The 18676-nt window shown below is 39.2% G+C and overlaps 2 protein-coding genes and 1 long non-coding RNA gene across 18 annotated transcripts; 2 read left to right on the top strand and 1 right to left on the bottom strand.

Annotated features, from left to right (window-relative positions):
- Positions 1–74: 74 nt before the first annotated feature.
- Positions 75–7730, top strand: LOC112274194 (ABC transporter G family member 28). 12 transcript variants are annotated; one of them, XR_012216300.2, is made up of 18 exons: positions 80–632; positions 816–1253; positions 1454–1533; positions 1645–1899; positions 2019–2082; positions 2253–2405; positions 2604–2638; positions 2751–2827; positions 3002–3238; positions 3468–4120; positions 4222–4518; positions 4723–5205; positions 5461–5609; positions 5780–6069; positions 6219–6349; positions 6539–6763; positions 7099–7190; positions 7335–7730. XR_012216300.2 is itself a non-coding variant. In XM_073529700.2 (17 exons), exons 3-17 carry the CDS (start codon positions 970–972, stop codon positions 6702–6704), a joined length of 3354 nt encoding a protein of 1117 aa, XP_073385801.1. In that variant the 5' UTR covers positions 80–270; positions 545–632; positions 816–969; the 3' UTR covers positions 6705–6956. The 12 variants fall into 12 exon arrangements, 9 of the variants coding, with proteins under 9 accessions (XP_073385804.1, XP_073385801.1, XP_073385800.1 ...); XR_012216301.2 differs by having other exon boundaries at positions 7009–7190; XR_012216302.2 differs by lacking the exons at positions 7099–7190; positions 7335–7730 and adding an exon at positions 6995–7091.
- Positions 7650–13795, bottom strand: LOC112274196 (uncharacterized). Of its 5 annotated transcripts, none has more exons than XR_016499665.1 (16): positions 13590–13789; positions 13231–13461; positions 12999–13135; positions 12658–12765; positions 12417–12518; positions 12121–12226; positions 11117–11314; positions 10768–10936; positions 10526–10607; positions 10324–10417; positions 9704–9800; positions 9467–9560; positions 9096–9168; positions 8736–8851; positions 8441–8566; positions 7650–8275 (listed from the first exon to the last, which is right to left on the bottom strand). XR_016499665.1 is itself a non-coding variant. In XM_073529705.2 (16 exons), exons 2-16 carry the CDS (start codon positions 13447–13449, stop codon positions 8108–8110), a joined length of 1947 nt encoding a protein of 648 aa, XP_073385806.1. In that variant the 5' UTR covers positions 13450–13461; positions 13656–13795; the 3' UTR covers positions 7650–8107. The 5 variants fall into 5 exon arrangements, 4 of the variants coding, with proteins under 4 accessions (XP_073385806.1, XP_090101768.1, XP_090101767.1 ...); XM_073529705.2 differs by having other exon boundaries at positions 8736–8909; positions 13656–13795; XM_090245642.1 differs by having other exon boundaries at positions 8736–8909; positions 12658–12754; positions 13656–13795.
- Positions 13796–14455: 660 nt separating this feature from the next.
- On the top strand, positions 14456–16394 carry LOC149986754 (uncharacterized). Its single transcript, XR_016499750.1, has 3 exons — positions 14456–14528; positions 14736–14893; positions 15514–16394. It is a non-coding gene; the product is annotated as an uncharacterized LOC149986754 (long non-coding RNA).
- The last annotated feature ends 2282 nt before the right edge of the window (positions 16395–18676 follow it).

Here is an 18676-nt window from a genome sequence, read left to right as displayed (position 1 = left end):
TCTGACGATGACAGACTCACGTCTCCTGCAGGTACAGTAATTGATATGACGGACGCCAGAAGCTGGATGTCAGAGACACTCCGTGTTCCACCGATCGAACTTTCCTAGGAAAGCTAGAAGCCTTTCGAGGTCCATGTTGTTATAGTGCTCGTGGTCGTAAAATTCAGTTAGTGTTAATCAGTCTGCGGCAATCTGACAATCGACGTTATCATCGGGGTTTTAGGAGTCGGCCTGCCACCCACCTCTGAGAAATGTCCACGATGGTACACGGTGAGAGGATATCAAAGTGCATGGAAGACTCCACACTAAGGTGTTCAATGTGACAAACTAGTCTTACACTTTGTGCGCTCATGTGTTCTGCATGTAGCCTCGTGAAGGTTTTCTTTGAGGCATTTGGGTTACCAAGTAAAGCCGTCTGTTCGAAGACGAAAGGTGGTATTAGGTTGGAAAACTACAGCTCATTTCCTAATCTCACATACGATAGGGATACATGTCACGAGAATTTGATTTGCAAACTAGGTCATCGGTGTTCTTCTCTGCGCAGCTGACTTTTCCCAAGACTAAATTGTAAAATGGTGTTGTTACTTTCGAGCTGAAGTCTCAGCTCCAACTTTTTTGACAAGAATTCTCAGGTTCGCGTAGCTCTTAGAACCTCTTCCTTTCGTTTTTGCAGGCAGGAAAGTCGCGGAGACAGGCTTTGATTCTCTCAAGGTTTTGGTCGACGTCGAGTGCTTGATGTGTGTAAATTGGTCGAAGAAATGTTGATAACATTTTAGTGGACGAATATACGCTCATTTATGTGTTGGCCCCCACAGAACAGCAAACGTGGACACCACAACCTGGTTCGAGATGGGATCTTCATGTCATAGAATGACCTTGCTTTGTTCATGTTAAAGCGTGAGCTTGCCTTGTCTTCTCAAGTTTAGTAACACGATATTCAAAAGTATGGTCTAACGATCTAAAGAAAGTATGGAGCTTCTTATTGCATATTCGACACAGTCTCAGCTGCTCAGAGGCATTTTCGTTGGTGTAGTCTTGTTCAGCCATGCCTCAGTACAGAGTGCATTCGTTCACTCAGAGAATTCTGCGGAGTTTCAAGCAGCACAATCTAGCCCAGAATCTATGGCGGTGTCTCGGGTGTCCGTCTCACCACCCCTAACTGATGAAAGTGGCTCAAATCAAGAAATCAAAGCATTGACAGCGAACGCGACTCAGTTACTACAGGATCAGTACGGATTTTGCATATCTAAAAGGTTCACTATCTGTATTCTTTTCGCCTCGCGGCTCCTCCGCTGATATTTTAGTGGGTCATGTAGATCTCTCACCTTCGAGGCTTGATTGAAAAACTGTTAGAATGTTACAGTAACTCTCCTCCTTTTAAAAAGAAGATAGTACTCTTGATGCCGTAAATAAGCATGTTGCTAATTTAGTCAACCATTCTTGCGATGTGCAGGGAGAGAGATGGCCTCGACGAAATTTTCGGTTTCCATAATTCGGATATAAATCTCTTGTTAGATTGTGATGCGCTGACTGGTAAGACTGAGACTTGATATCTGTACTCATTGACTTGTCATTTAAGAATTACAACGCACATGACGTTCAAATTTGGACTCCGAACATTTTCTGCGTGTGACTGACGTGAAGGTGGAACCACAACGGAACGCTTCTGTGTCATGAGCGAGCTGAGGCTTTACTTCGAAAACCTTGCAGCTGTTGACACGCCACCCCCAAACCTCAATTGCAATGCAACGGGTTGGGATCAAGCCTGCGAAGCTGGTTGGGCTGGACGAGTCTCCCAAGTCGTGGAGCTGGATAGTGAGATCGTTCCTAGTAGACTTTTGGACCCTCTACCCTGTTGCGCTGGATTCTTCTGCCCTCGTGGGCTCTCCTGCATGATTCGTGAGTATCTCACCTCTCTCAGTTGTTTGTAAATAGCCAACTAGTGGACAATATTAGGTGTGCCTCCTCATTGATTTCAGTTCGAATAAATTACTTATCAGACCTCAAACTGGTTGCAGCTTGCCCTTTAGGCGCTTATTGTCCACTCGCGACCTTGAACCATACCACCAATATGTGTGAGCCGTGAGTTCACCACTAACCTTTTGAGAGCCTGACTCGTTAGTGAAGCTATTTGAGGTTGCAGCTCGAACATGATTATCTGCAATCAATGATAAACAGTAACAAAAAATGCTATATATTTTTGATTATTTGTCTCAACCTTTCAATCGTCTGTGAGCGGGTGGAATTATCAGGTACGGCTACCAAGTGATGCAAAATAGTAATTTGTACGCTGGACAGTGTGGAGGAGCAGATAAATGGGCTGATGTCACCTCTGCAATCAACATATTTTGTCCAGCAGGTCATTTTTGCCCAACGCCCATTGAGAATAGAATATGTTCTGTTGGGTAAGCCCATTGCATCGTTTACGAAGTTTTGTAGCTTGATTATCATTCAATAGGTGATTTATTTGCTTATAATTGCATGATCATAATCAGCAACCAACTATGAGTTGACAGTACTGTAACTCAGTTGTGGATACGCAGCGCAATGTGGCAAATTCTTCAAAAATTTAACTGTGTGGGAGGGTTTTGGGGGCTTTGCAGACATTTTTGCAGGCTGGGATCCACAGATCAAGATAGTACGTCCTGGTGCTTTTCTTCTGAAAAAATGAAGACGATAAATCCATTTCTGCCTAAATCTCTCATTGATTGAAAGTAGCTCCTAACCATCTCTTGTCCGTTTGGATGCAGAATGTTCTCATCTTACAACTTGCCAAAGTGAAAATCTTCAAAGCCAGAACTTACAAGGTGTTGGAGGACTAATCCTTGTAAGTGAAAGACATCTCTCTTCTCTTCATAGTTCATTTCACTTGAATTACTAGAATGTGTTGTAAAGGGATATGTGATAAAACTTCTTACCAGATGATAGTAGATTTTCACAGAAACACGGACCAGAATACGCTTGTGTTGCCGAGCTCTGATAAAAGGTTCATATGGTGCAGGCTGGGTTATTGATTCTGTTGGTGGTGATCTACACTTGCTCTGACTGGTTGATGGACCTGCGACATAGACGTAAGGCATACGCACGAGATGTGGCAGCAAGGCAGGTTCTTGAGCACATTTCCAAATATAAGCTTTTCAAAGTCACCGCAAAACGGCAAGCTACAAAACTTACTCGAAAGCTAACTCGAACAATCAGTCGAGATCAGAGAGACCTTTCCATCAAAGAAGAATTGCAGGTGAATAACACTTCAAGTATGCCCATTGATCGTAATCAAGGTCACCGTTTTCTCAATACGTTTTGTGAATTTCCGCAATTGAAAACTTATGTGATTAATGAAGTCTGCAGCAAAATATCTTGTTAATATAAAACGAGGTGTCACATTATGTCAATCGATTATATAATATGTGAAGAGTCCATTGCCTTAAATTAGAGATTCTTTACGTACAAAATTTGGTTTCATTCAGCAATCTGGAATCGTGTCTGAAACGACACAGGAGAATCAACCTACCTCGTCAACACCATCTTCCTCGCGGAGGCTTTCTGCAAATTTATCTCCGAAATTTCAGGACGTTTTGAAGCTCATGACGGGATATTCTAAGAAAGCAATGACTCTCTCTACGAGTCCGAGAGTTTCCCTTCAACTACCAACTTTGGTCATTCCGACCAAGGATACATACAGCCAAAGGTTTGCTTATGCTTATGGTCAAATTGAGAAAGAGAGAGCCTTGGGACACAGAGGAACTTCTCCAGATAGCGAACAGGAAGACCAACCTGATGATGAAGTGATTCGTAATAGATTTGGGATTGAATTGACTTTTTCAGAGCTCTCTATGGTGCTCAAGAGCAGTGGGAAGAAAATACTGTGTAACGTCGCTGGGAAGCTCTCCCCGGGCAGAATTACAGCCATAATGGGCCCATCTGGCGCTGGGAAAACGACATTCCTGAACGGTTTAGCGGGGAAATCAACAAACACTCGAACAACAGGACAGGTTTTCGTAAATGGCAAGCCTGGGCCAATGCATTCATACAAACGCATCATTGGATTCGTGCCTCAGGATGACATTGTCCATGGCAGTTTGACTGTTGAGGAAAACTTGTGGTTCAGCGCAAATTACAGGTATTTCTACATGGCTTTGCTTTCTGGTGATGCCACTTATTATCGAGATCTGGTTTATAAAATGTAGGGCATTTGTTCATGAATTCATGATTCTGGTGCAGGCTTCCAGTCAACATGCCAATTTATGAGCGTGTTTTGGTGGTGGAACGTATCATTCAAGAATTGGGATTAGGAGGTATAAGAGATTCTCTTGTAGGTACTGTAGAAAAACGTGGAGTATCAGGAGGGCAGCGTAAAAGAGTGAACGTAGGATTGGAGTTAGCGATCGAACCTTCTCTATTAATCTTGGACGAGCCCACATCCGGCCTTGATAGTACATCCTCTAGACTTGTGCTTCAGGCCTTGCGTCGGGAGGCTATGGAAGGTGTTAATGTGATTTTGGTGGTTCATCAGCCCAGGTGCGACCCCTCTCATCCTCATACACAATCTTCCAAATTCCATCTTGATGATTTCAGATCTCCATCGATTTTCTGAACATGTAACTTATTCAGTAGCTCTCTCAAAAGTATTATGCAACGGGCATAGATGCGCATCTAGTCGCCGCATCCTGCGGTAAAGCCTTCGGTGATAATTTGTCTCACGAGTTGTGTGCATTGGCGCAGCTATGGGCTCTTCAAAATGTTTGACGATGTTATGTTTCTCGCTAAGGGAGGTTACACGGTGTATTTGGGACCCGTAGTTGAGGTTGAAGCTTACTTTTCAGGCCTTGGCTTGATAGTACCTGAAAGAATCAATCCACCAGACTACTATATGGACGCGTTGGAAGGAATCCCTGTGTCTAGTTCTCCTCAATTAGACCTAAGAACTATGCCCATTATGTGGATGAGGCACAAGGGTTATCCGATTCCCAATGATATGGTCGACCTTGCTGGGGATGTGGAGTCCACTCCTACTGAGAATCCATCGCTTGTCCATCCTGAATCTTCTAGATTTAGCGCCACGTTCTTTCAACAGGCATGTCAGGAACTTTATCAAAAGATTCTAATGACTTGGGACGAAATAAAAACTGCACTGTCAAGAGTGGATAACTTGTCTGGGCGCCAAACACCTGGATTCTTCAGGCAATTAAGAACCATTCTACACCGGTAAGCTTTACCACCTACATATTCAGACTCCTAAAATTCCATACAAAACTGCACTGGTACAGGATGCTTCAGAATCTGGAAACTTCGCATTTGAATTTATTTTAAAAAAAAAAAATTGGCTTCATTCTCGAACATGTTCCATATTATATCGACCAGCGAAACCTACTCCTCCTGTGCTTTATTATGCAAGAAAGAATTTTTGGCAAGAGATGGATCAAATGTCTTGAAAAGAATGTGTGGAGCTGTGGAAACTAGAGTGGCGAAGCAGAGGTTTCGTGAAGTAAAGCTCCATATTCAAGACTACGTCATCTTGCTTATTGCTGGGGGTTGCTTGGGCGTGCTTTCGAACATGGATGATACCAACCTGGGATCCGAGGGTTACCATTTCACAATCATTGCCTTAGGTACAAGAGCTTGACCTGTGAATGTGATGAACTTGGTGCTTTCTATGCCATTAAAACAGTCCTTGATTTTCATCAGAACTGCCTTTGTAATTTCGGAATCCCTGAAAACTTCATGTCTAAATAAAATTTGATGAATAGTAATCATTTTCTCCTTTGGTGTGTTTCCACAGCTTTATTGATCATGATAGCATCCCTCAGAACCTTCTCAGCCGACAAGATTCAATTTTGGCGTGAAAGTGCTTCAGGAGTGAATCGCTTAGCCTTTTACCTTGCCAAGGACATGGCAGATATCTTCAATGTCGTTATGAAGCCTCTCATTTATTTATCGATGTTCTATTTCCTCAGCAATCCGCGGTCATCTTTTCTGTCCAACTATGTGGTGACTCTGGTGCTAGTTTACTGTGTGACTGGTTTGGCATACATTTTAGCCATTCTCCTTGAGCCAGCTCCAGCACAATTGGTATAATTTCTACACTACTGTGAATCAATTTATAGCGACACTCGTAACGATTTTCCTTTGTTTCCTGAAGAATTAGTCAGGAACGTTCTTATCTTGTACATGATTTTAGCAGAGACAGATCCTTTCGGAATTCATACTTTGTATTGCAGTGTGCAGTTTTTGTGCCCGTGATCGCATCACTCATCGTGTCCTCGAAAAAAACTAGATTCCTTCCCACTTTGTCCTATTTCAGCTATGCAAGATATGCTCTTGAGGCTTATGTTCTTGCCAATGCAGAACGGTCAGTATTTCCATCTACTATTCTTCCAGCTTGTCGAATTGAGAAACCATTACTTCTATTGCACCTGCTCATATATCTTGCGAGTCCAGTTATTTCAGTTCGCTAGAGTTAAGTGGAGATGTGAACGTGAGACCAAATTAGTTTGTTAAGAGGTTTAGAGTCGCATGCTCATGCAGTCCTTGCTCGCAGGTACGAAGGTGTTTGGGTGATTACACGCTGCGGTCTTCTTGCAAGTCAAGGCTACCGACTGGAAAATTGGAGCAAGTGCCTGTTGATTCTCTTCGGCTATGGAGTTGTTGCACGCATTGTGGCGATACTTAGTCTGCTTTTCAGCCACAGAAATAGGCAAAAATGACGGACGCTATCTGCATTGGCTTCATGTTCACAAAATCCTTCGACTGGAGTGTGAAGGAGGTAGAGCACTGGAGTACATCTTCCTGACAAGTTCTCAAATTTCTTTGTACTGATCTTCATAGCAGCTCTTTCCATCTTAAGTAGAATGTCTTCAAACCAACATCCTGTACAGCAGTCACTACTGCCTTCGTGTTGCTGACGAGCATATCTTGATTATAACATTATGTTGCTAACGAGCGTATCTTGATTATAATCCTCTTGCATGTGAATGTTACGTTTACATTCGTTTAGTTCGATCTGCACAGCGTTGCAATCACACTACAACTATCACACATGAAGTTAAAAGATACCATTGCCATTGTATCAAGTTTCAACTCAGTATGTAAGCTTCGCAGAATTCAAGTACAGTTACTGTTGGAGATTCCTGTGGCCGAGAAGTTGGGAATGCCTTTCATTTTCAAGGCAATTTTTCGTAATTTTTTTACAGGTAAGATTCATAGTAGTAGTCTATATGTGAAATTGTGTTAGATCGGTCATGTTTATTTTGTTGCTATGCGTACTTTGTTGATTAAGACTAATAAAATTTTGGACCTGATAGTGTTAGATGCTTCATTTGTGACACTGTTGGCAGGCGATTACCTGTTTTTCTAGGGGAACCGAGATGCAGTGCGCAGTTAAGTATCCCCAACGCTTCTTACTCTCAAGGATTTTTAGTTAAACTTGGTCCACCCAGATTTAAGAGTCCAGCCTTGATTTCTTTCTACCCCTCACTAGTACTTGTTGAACGACCCTATCTGCCAAGATACTTGGAAAAGGAAACTAAAGACGGAAAGACCGTTTGTCACTCTAACGCCTATACCATCTGCAAAGTGCAAGTTCCAGTACTGAACCAGGAGTCATTCATCTCCAGATAAATTATTGAATTGTTGCAAGTATAAATAGTGGATAATCTATACAAATGAAAGGACTATTATTTTGGTGTAATTCAGTTCAGATTTCCATAAACATCGCGGATGACATGTCTATATACTCATATCCTATGTATATCGTCGTATAGCTATTATAGGCAACTGAACAGCACATGTACTCCTTGAGCTGGAACCTGAGTGATCACAAGGATTAACATCTACCAGTCATTATACAATTTTCCATTCACTAACAGTGAAGGTTATTGTTTCTGAGCTGCTAAAACCATGGACGATTCTAAGAGCAGCTATGTGTAAAGTGGTTTACTTTTCAATTAGTGTACAAAATATACGATCTCAGATCCTCCTCCTTTACAAAGTATTTACTATAAAATTTGCTAAATGTTGAAATGGTACTATCAGACATGGGATGTCTATAAATTGTGTGCTCAGGCCTTAGTAATATGTGTTGTTATGATACAAGGTGGTGAAATATCTTTCAGGTGACAGGTCGGTAAGCATGATAGATCTCTCCCCGCAGAGACTCGATTGGGTTATGCTCTAGTGTGTACCGCTCTGGACCAGTGTAAGTCCCAGTCCTCTCTAAGAGAGACAGAGCTTCATGTCGCCCATACATAGAGGAATAGAGTTGTAGATACTCATAATCCTGCAATACCCATACAAAGTGTAGATAGTCAAGCGGGCAAGGCATTGCCACATCACAAGAAAGGTACTACAATCGCCAATAATGCTGCAATTAACACAGTGGGCCCATCATTCCAAGATACCAAAAGAAATACACACAATAAACTACAGCTTGTGATTTATGTACCTGCATTCCACTGAGAAGACGCTCCAGGCGCACAGATGCAACAGGCAAGGTAGCACCAATATTAAAGACCTCTCCAGGATAGAAGAGGACTCCATCTCCTGGAGGCAATCCGCGCCGAAAGCGAATCTGCAGTGGCAAAACGATGAAATCACTAAAATGATGAAGCAGTTCAATCTCAATTCAATCAAATCCAATCTAATTTTTCATATTGAAACAAAATATACCAATTTGAGCCACTTCATTGTCAGAAGCGTTGAAGTACGTAGATGAAGCCTCCAAGGGTTAACACAAGTACCTCAGCAGATGGAGAAGACGCCTTCTCGTAACAATTTACACCCCAATACAAAAACCCAGTGCCGCCCTCTTTCCATACACGCCATATAACTGCTCGGTGTTGAGTTCCTCGCATACCTAAATGCCAATTTGGGTGAAGCTCTCCTGGACCCATGCACACATATGTCCACCACTCCTAAAAGCGAACGAGCATGCACGGTTACAAAACTAAATAAGTACTGGGTCCATTGTCTTCAGAAGCAAGTTTTGATCAAACGTTATTTTCCTGAATCACAATGTCCACCTGAGGTACCCGCAGAGCTTAGATTTCGAAGTACTAATCCCTAGCGAATGTGAATATCATGGACTTCAGTTCTGGTACCTCACTACGATCGAACTGAATTTCATCCGTTATTTGCTTCACGAGATCCTCCCTGCCTCCCAGAACCCACTCGCTGCAAAAAAAAGCATAGCTGTTGGCCTTTCGGAAAAGACAATACACGTGGTAAAATAAAGAGGCGGATTAAGACATACCAAAATTAGTTACGGTAAATTAACGAGCAAACAATCTATTAATCTCAAAGCAGGTAGGGAACAGGGAAGATAATCATATATCCATCTCTCGATCTCTCCAGTCAACCACTATGCCTTCGAAATCTAGAGTCAGGAATTTAATGACTAGATTTCAAACGCAAGGTGTATTAAAAAATGAGGGCAAATCCAATGTCAAATGTTGATATTCTTGTTACTCACCTAGTACAAAATATTTGTGTGTGTGGACGTAGAAATGTAGGCACCTTGAGAAAGGATTCAAACCCATCCAGCTTCATAGAGGGATCACTTGGGCCTGGATCAAAGATAATACCATAGAACCCTGAGTTACACTCGAGCCCACAGAATAAAGATCATATAAAGCATCTCAACCAGATAAAGTGAGCTAGATATATAAGTGAACAATGGTAATGGCATATTTATGTTTTCTTTATTCACCACAATAGTAAGTCGTCAGAATTCGTGCATCAGGTGCTGTATTTCGAATCTCCTCAGCAATGCTGCGTATCACCTCGTACTGCTCAAATCCAACAGGCTGCAAAGAACAGCATGTAAGGTTGCAAGTCAAGTGAATTTCAACAAACACCAATGTGTCTCAAAAATAAATAAGCTCCCCCACCCCCCCCCCCCCCCCCACCCCCCAAAAAAAAAAAAAATCCACACGCACACGCACACGCACATGCAAAAACAAATAAGTAAATAAACAAAACCAAAAAAATATTATATATATATATATATATATATATATATATATATATATATATATATAACGAAAAATAAACTTAGTCTCTTTGATGATAAATTGAGTGTTGCTCGAAAACCTTTTGACAAATATCATAAGCCGGAAGTTTAGAAAGTAATAGCGCTGTTCTACAAGAATCTGAGGGTATTGATCTGAAGAATGTAGAAACCTTGAAAACTACAGATGGAATCATTAAGCATGATCAGTTTGAATTACACCGGTAGGACTACCTACAACTTCAGAATCACTTCAAAGCAGATCCTAACATACTGACATTGATTAATACACCATGTTGAGAACGAGTTGAGATACGTGCCTCGTCCCACAAATAGAAATAAGCCTTCTTCCAATGAGGTTTGGTCTTCAAAATCTCCAGTTCACTTTTCACGACATCCTTTGCAGTATCTGAGCTGCATTGATCCACTCGCACCCGTCCCATGTTTGTCATAATCAAAATATATCAACTTATGCCATAAGTACGGCTCTTAAAAAGAAGGCATAGAGAATGTAACACTTACGAAGATAATACTGGAATATAGGGGACTGCATATGCTGCTAATCTTGGATCTGAATAATAATCCTCCGATTTCGGATGTGTTGCTGCATACACGAGAAACTTTCATTAGTAACGCAGGCTGGCCATGAATTCTGCGGCTAGCCAGATATAGACATGATGAAATAATCACGTTGTCAAGTATCTCTACCAGCAGATACTACCAGCAAGCTCGTGATAGAGATGAACGAGTGGAGAGAGGCTTACCAGGATAGGGACAGGTATAGGTCAAGACACGCATATTATCACCCCAACGGCAAAAATAGGGGCTGAGCCGATATTGTAATAACCAATCGAAATGCATGTTAAGCGACTTGAACCACTCCTTGCTTCCATGCTTCAAATTATATCTGTCCTCTATCACTGTTTCAGATATCTTATTACGCTGTTAAGAACTGACAAGAACACATCAACCTACTCCCAGCATTAAAAAAGTAAGCACATCTTTAGAAAAACCTACATGTCCACTTCTGTCCACCCAATTTTAGAACTGCACTTAAAAATAAGCTTGAAAGTCCTTGTAACGTGAAATATCAGAAAAGAAAATGAGGGATACACCAAAGACGGCTGGTAGAGATGGAGTAATAGGCAAAACAAAGTCCCATACAGTAATGCTGAACTGCACTTGGACAGAAGGGGATGCTTGAAATTCTTCGTCTATCTCCATTTTTCCAAAATCTTCGCAGCCAGCAGATAATAAAGGTGATTGAAGAACCTGGTGCAATCCTTCACAAATTGAGCGTAGAGCTTCTGTCTGCAGACAATATACCGTTGCTCCGTCAGCATATAAAAGATCAAATACCAGTATGGAATCATTAAACACGGGGTAGCTCGCACATTAGAATGATTCCTACAGAACAGAAAACAACAAAGAGCAAGCAAGTAAAACAGAACCCGAAAAGACGAATGAATACATGGAGATGAAGACAGCTACATTATCAACGCATCAAACTCAACACTTTTCTCTTCCCAAAAACATCACATTGACCGTCTGTCTAGAATATTTGAAGCAAAATTCAAAACTGCAGCACCATGACCACAGAAACTACATCAAGTAGACAGACATCGCATGCCACAAATTTTGGCTACTTGTAAACTTTCAGAATAAATACTAAGGTTTCGAGCCTTTCTGCGTAACAGCGGTTAAAGTCACAAACCAACACGAAAGGCAACTACAATTAGTCAAATAGAGACCTGTATAAAACTATGCTAGACACTTGTCTGGACCTTAGACAGGGTAAAATGCCCGAGAATTCCAAGCAGTCCTTTAGAACACCACTCGCTGTTATGCGTTAACCCAAAGCTTTTAGCAAAACCCACTTAAACAGTAGATTGATGTGACTGCACACTCGTAGGCTATGAATCATAATTTATCGCTGCATGAAAATGCTCACATGCAACCATAAACTTAAATAACTTACACAAAAGGAAGAGCCCAACGGTGGGGCGTCTTATCTCTCACCTCTGAGCAGTGCAACCATCCCTCACCGTTGGGTTCATCTAGAACTCCACTCAACAAACAGCATTTCATTTCAATGCCAAGTGATGTAGAAGGCGCACCAACACTTCAGCTGATTCATTACTAGCAGCTTCAGCTTGGGCTAAGAAGCCCTGTAAATCCTTCTTCATTTGCAACTTCTCAGATTCAACCTTCTCCGCTGCAAACCTGCACAACAGAACCAGATGTACATGATATTGAGATTGGAAGATGCGAAGTTAATATTTAATATCCTTGACTTAATTATATGCATTCACAGGCTAACCTGCAGACTCGGCCAGATATATCCAAGCATGAGTGTCTTCAAATTACAAATACAATTGAATGCAACATTAGATAACAGGAACAAGAAGCTTACTCGGTCTCTCCTCGAACAGCTGTAATCCAGATTTCTCCTATGTACACACCAGGCGGCTGTGTGACTGGAACATCAAACGACACCCAAAGAGCACAAGTCTCTCTGCATTGTACGAAATTGTGAGGTAAAAACATAAGTCTTGTGACCATGACATCATCCATAGTTTGGATACGTTCGAAATTTCCATAATTGTATAACCAAGATGTGATGAACAAATTATAAAGGTGATTCGGAATCTGACCCTGGAAGCAATCCAATCCTTGATGGCAAGTCGATGGGTACAAGCGCATCCGGCACTCCCAATATTGGCACCACTCGCCGGATTGTCACCTCCTTCCCTGCATTCAATCTGGTTGAACACATAACTCTGCAAATGCTTAGGTCTCTGGTACCCCATAACAACTAGAGTGCTTAAACATATCATCAGCTCAGAATTGTGCTTTGGCGTAGTTGCGCTTCTCCACGCAAACTTGACTCCTTAATGAGATCATCCCACATAATGAACTTCATTCATGTACAGTTTCATGAGCTCATTAGCGCTTTTGTTGAATTCAGAGTTTGAGGAAGTACATTGTTACTCACCTATCACCAGAGGGACTGCAAAAATCAGAGCAGTGTATCTGGAGATAACCAACCATGTCACCACTAGTCCAAGACATTTTGGGCCGCAATGCAATTTGTGCACTCTCTCTTTCATTTCTGGCCGCCAACAACGACACCTACACCAAGCCACAGAAAAGTTCGGTCCAGAACAAGAATCCAATGAACACCATACCTTTAAGGCGACAACAGAACACGTAGAATCCGTCCCTACCCGTTCCAGCGGCCGTGGAGGCTCTTGATGTCCAATAATGGCCGTGCTGGGCATACACCAGACATGGACAAGATCAGAAGTAGGCTGTCTGGATACATCAATCTCACTTGCGAGAATCGTAGTACCAGTATGAGAACCGTCGTTCCAGCCATATCCAGTGCCTCCCCCTCCCACACCTTCTATCGGAGGAGGGGCCATGAAATCCACATTGTTCTGCATTAGGCACCTAACCTGTCCAAACCCACGAAAATTTAGAAATTGCGATTACTCAATCCATACTACAGAATTAAGAATCGCAATCAAACTCGACAAATTTCTATGCATTCCAACGATCAACTCTTGTCGTATAGAAATCCGACCTCAACACACAGCAACGAATCTAAAAAGGACCGATTGCCCGCGCTGGCTCACAGAATTCAAAGCACCTTATTCTGACTGGAGAATTAAGCTATCAAATCCTGAGAAATGCAAACAAACGCTCACAACCGACGACGATGGACACTGGCTCCTCGCGCAGAGGCTCACAGGTGGGGTTGCAAGCCCCCTTGCAGGTCACCCCCCCCCCCCCCCCCCCCCCGTTAATGCCTGTGCTCCACCGCCACTTGGGCGTCGTCGAACGCCGACTGAACGAATGCCGTCGACTATTTCTCGTTCGTTCAGCTGTCATTGCCTAGTTCATCTATTCCACCAGAGCATCTCCAGCGCTCCCTCTATGCGGCTTGTACCTGCACTTTGTATGGTGGAGATGCTCATCTTGACACATCCCCACCGTCGATACGCTTGCTTACAGGCCTTGACTGAGGAAGCCGGGGAAACGGTCCCCGGCGCATTACATCTCCCTTCAAAACTACACCCAAGTGCGAGTCCCTCGTGCATATGAAATTTTCATTGTTGTGTTTTTGCATAATTATATTCTCACTGTTATGTTAAATTCCTTCGATACATTCACAACTAATGTTTTACCAAAAATAAAAATAAAAATAAGATCGAGCCTTTAAAAATATGAAACAATGTCTTTTTGTATATTTGATTCGAGAAGTGTTTTTTCATTCCGTCACGAATGACGTCGTTCGTGGATGATACTACCATCCATAGACGGACATCGAATCTGATTGACCGGAGAAAACAATTCATTCATCTAGAAAGTCATTCATCCGTTCCCGGCGATCCTGGATGCTATTCACACGGAGGGAGACTTAAACAGTGAGTAAGAGCATTGATTCGTTCTCACCACGGAGTATTAGTTTCCAGATCAGGAGAGAGTGAATGATTCAGTCTCAGGGAGAAGCGCTTTCAAGGTGAGATCAAGGATTCGTTTCGAAATCTATGGGAACCTCCACGTGAGCTCACCAGATTCCAACACCAGCTATCAGTACTTCATTTGGTTTAGGGTTACGTCGATGATGCGGTGTGCAGGCGAGACGCTCACCAGCCCCGCTTTCGAGGAAGTGGTGGTCTCCTACTCTCGGAAATTGTTAACGACCATGGTTGCATTGTAAACGCAGATGGCGCTGGTGCACTGGTACTTGCTTCGCTTCGGGATTTGCTGCTGGACACAGTTGCCGAGACTTTGCAACCATTTTCGCAAGCACTGCTACGGCTCTTGCCTGGCACTGCCAACCTTGGGCATGCTTCACAGTGAGCAACGGATAAGCATGAACCGGTTGATTATTCACTCAATCTGCTTTTACGAAACTTGGAAATATTGTATTTAATCATGTCTTTAATGTGTTTGTGGTAATACTAAGTTTTGCACAATTTTTAATAGCTAAACTTTAAAATAAAAATATAGTTATCTAAAGATGTTGAATTTCTTTCAAGTTTGCCCTAAAGCCATTCCATCTGTTTTAAATTGTTAGACGTTAATCATCAATTCATGCATGTAAAGATTCACCAACAGTAAAAATTTGTGTGTTTGCATAAAATATTAAAAGTAATTTTAATCATTTATGTTAAACTACTAATTATAAAAAATAAGTATCAATAAAAGCAGATAAAATTTATCATGAGTTTTTATGCTCATGTAACGTCATTTCAAAATGATACATAAAGTTTTTGTTTGCCTTCTTTTATAAAATTCCTAAATTTTTTATTGTAGATATATTTTTTGAATTCTATTTTAAATAAATTTGTATAAATTTTATTTAATAATATTTCTAAACTCATATTTATTCCAATTACAAAATAACCTTGATAATGACAAAATTAGCATCAAAAAATTAAAAAATTATATTCATTAAAAATTAACTAAAGAACAAGAGGCTATCATTTGTCCAATACTAGAGTCAAGCATTTCAATCAAGATCATTCTCATCACCTTGCAAGAGGAGGATAGTGACATCAATATTACAACCAAAAAACTTTATAACGTCAAGCAAAAGATAACAAAAAAGCAAATGGATGGAAGGACATTGCTTTATGAGTTGATTGACATTTTTTCAAAGGAAAACTATAAGATCAAATATAATGTAGATGCTCAAAGAAAGATCATTCATCTTTTTTTTTGTCCATTCCAAATTGGTGGACCTCATGTGGATCAATCACTAGGACTTCTTTTTAGATGCTATATAGTGTACAAATGTCTACAACTTTCTATTGCTCCATGCTATTAGATCTATGACCTTCAATATCACATTCTAACATGCATCTAGTTTACTTTACATGTGGCACATTAAGAAGAACATTGTTAAAAATTGTAAGCATTATTTTAATAATATGGATATATAGAGGGATTTTTTTTGAAAGAATGTCATATGGTATAGTGCTTAGTCTCATAATTTTATTTATTTATTTGTTTATTTGACATCTATACTAACATCTACTGATAATATATTTTACAAGTGATGTATGTTAAATCTAAAGAAGCCTTTAATGAATTGTAGACCTCATTCAAGACAAAGTACAAGTCCACAATAACATATCAAGAAACAATTTGGTATCGTGCCAATATTTGAATTGATCTTTTCCAAGAAAATTTTGGATGGATGAACCGCCTCTGTCACTTTGGTCATGCTATTACTTCTCGTAGCACATATCGTAGACTGAAAATATTTTTGGATACAAGCACACTCGATTTTTTGTTGTAAAAGTATTGATAAGTTCATTAAAAACTACTTAGGAGAAAACATTACTAACTTGGCAAATGAGAGAAAGAGATCTCTGCTCTTTTCTTTAGAAATGCCAAAAGAAGAAATCTTTCAAAATATTTGAAAAAAAGTTTCTCATTTTGAGCTTTCAAAGGTCAAAGAGAATGCAAGTTTTGTGTGCTTTTTTAAACATTCTTTAAGATTAGATATTGTATTGCACATTTTGATCCATAAAATCTTCAATTTTCAATTAGGCATTGCAAGGCATCCAACTCAATCAAATGATAAACCTTGCGCATCAGTCTTCATAACAATTTGATACATGCCACACTCTCATATCTTCCAAAATCTAATCATTGTCAAACAAAGGCTTGAATTTTTGGACTTTGACCCACATTGACATATTTGGGAAGTGCAATCCATATACCTTGAAGCAATTAAAACCCAAGAAGCATTATTATTGGTCATATTGGAAGCAATCATGAACAACTTTGCTACCTTCTTTAATCACTAACAAGAAACTACGCTTAAAGAATTGCATAGGTTATCATAGGAGGTACCACAAGTAATTGGAGATTCAAAAGTTGTGAGTACCAAGGGACATTTATGCAAAGATGCTACTACCTTGAGAAGATCTATGAAGCTTTGAATACCTTGAAGGCTAGCAAAAGCCAAAAAAAGTGGAAACTTATAGTGCTTGCAATCAAATTGGCCACTACAAGAACTTTAAAAAAATCAACCCAGAAGGTCGGAAGGCAACAATTGGCATTATTGACAAATGTCTAATACTATTATCCAATGGTGCCGACAATACATGTGCTGGTGCCATTGTCTTTTTTAAGATACCTGTTTCTTCTTCTTGTGAAAAAATTACATGTAGAAATTGTGCCACCAAGAATTGAGTGGAGAGTATAGTATGACAACAAAAAATGTAGTAAGGCATCATTGTAGGAGTTGTTGGAAAATGGCAGAAGGGAGGAGGGATTGGACACTTTTTTACCATAAGATGGTAGATCTTTTTGTAGAGAGCTATCAAAAGAATGTATCTCAAGAAATTTAGAGGTGTACTCATAATCAGGCCCATATATATATATATATATATATATATATTATAATATTTATAATATTAAAAATATATTATATATATTATATTTTTTGTCATTTAACCATATAATTATATATGCATTTCAATATTCTTCTAAATATAATTTAAGGTTTTTTACCACCATATATTTTCTTAAACATTATCAATACAAGGACACCTATAAAATATAAATTATGTGTATATTATCTTATCTTACATCCGTAAAAATATTATATATGTAGTACACTTTTGGTTAATTTAAAATATTATACTTTATACACGTTGACAATCTATTTTATTCTAGAATGAAGAATACAAACATTTGTTTTGAAATACTATCTTTAAAACAGTATTATAAATTGCAATGGTTTTTATTTTTATATTAATTTTTAATAAAAATAATTAGATTTTATGTCTCAAATATATTTTTATAAATATTTTAAACTCATAAAATCTTTTGGAGATTGTTGTAAAACTCAATATTTCTTTAAATCTTTTTGAAAATATTTCACAAAATATGTATTTTTAATTATATAAGTAGCCTTCAGTGATGAATACAATATAAATGTAAAATTAATAACATTGTAGGTGTGTGTATTATTGCACCATTTTAAAATAATGTCTTTTTTTGTATGTCCTTTATTCACCACTTTACATACCATAATTAGAAATTTTCTATGGTAATATTGCCGAAATTCTAATATATTTTAGACCAATTCCTAAGATTAGTACAAAAATTTAAGATTCTTTTTGTGGCTCTTTTGAAAAATCATTTTATATATTCAATCAATGTCTAAAAGGACGGTGCCAATACATTGACATATTCTGTTGATAAATACAGTTTTAAATGGAACCATGTTAAAAGTCCAAACAAAATGTTTCATACAATTTATAATTGCATATTATACTATTATTTTAGTGAAAACTTCAAAAAACATAGATTATCATATACTATCACCATAAGCTAAAAGAAAGTACATCAAGAAAGGACTTCGGTATTTTAAAAGCTTGTTAATCTATAGATTTAATTCTGAATACCAATACCAAGTTGTTTAAGTTTATAAATAAATGAATAAATAAATAAAAAAACACTCTACATAAGGCAATTGTAAGATCAACGATTTATATTTAGGTTTTTACTTACATAAAATTTAGAATCTTTTTTATTTTTATATCTTTGATCTATAAAAATATAATGTCTAATATTATAATAAATGTTTTTTTTTAAAAACTAAATTATCATATTAATTGGATAATATATTAATAAAGAAGTGTC

This window comes from Physcomitrium patens, chromosome 21 (genome assembly GCF_059467195.1).
Source record: "Physcomitrium patens ecotype Gransden chromosome 21, ASM5946719v1, whole genome shotgun sequence".
In the NCBI taxonomy this organism is placed as follows: Eukaryota; Viridiplantae; Streptophyta; class Bryopsida; order Funariales; family Funariaceae; genus Physcomitrium; species Physcomitrium patens.
This window is presented reverse-complemented; position numbering and strand designations above follow the sequence as displayed.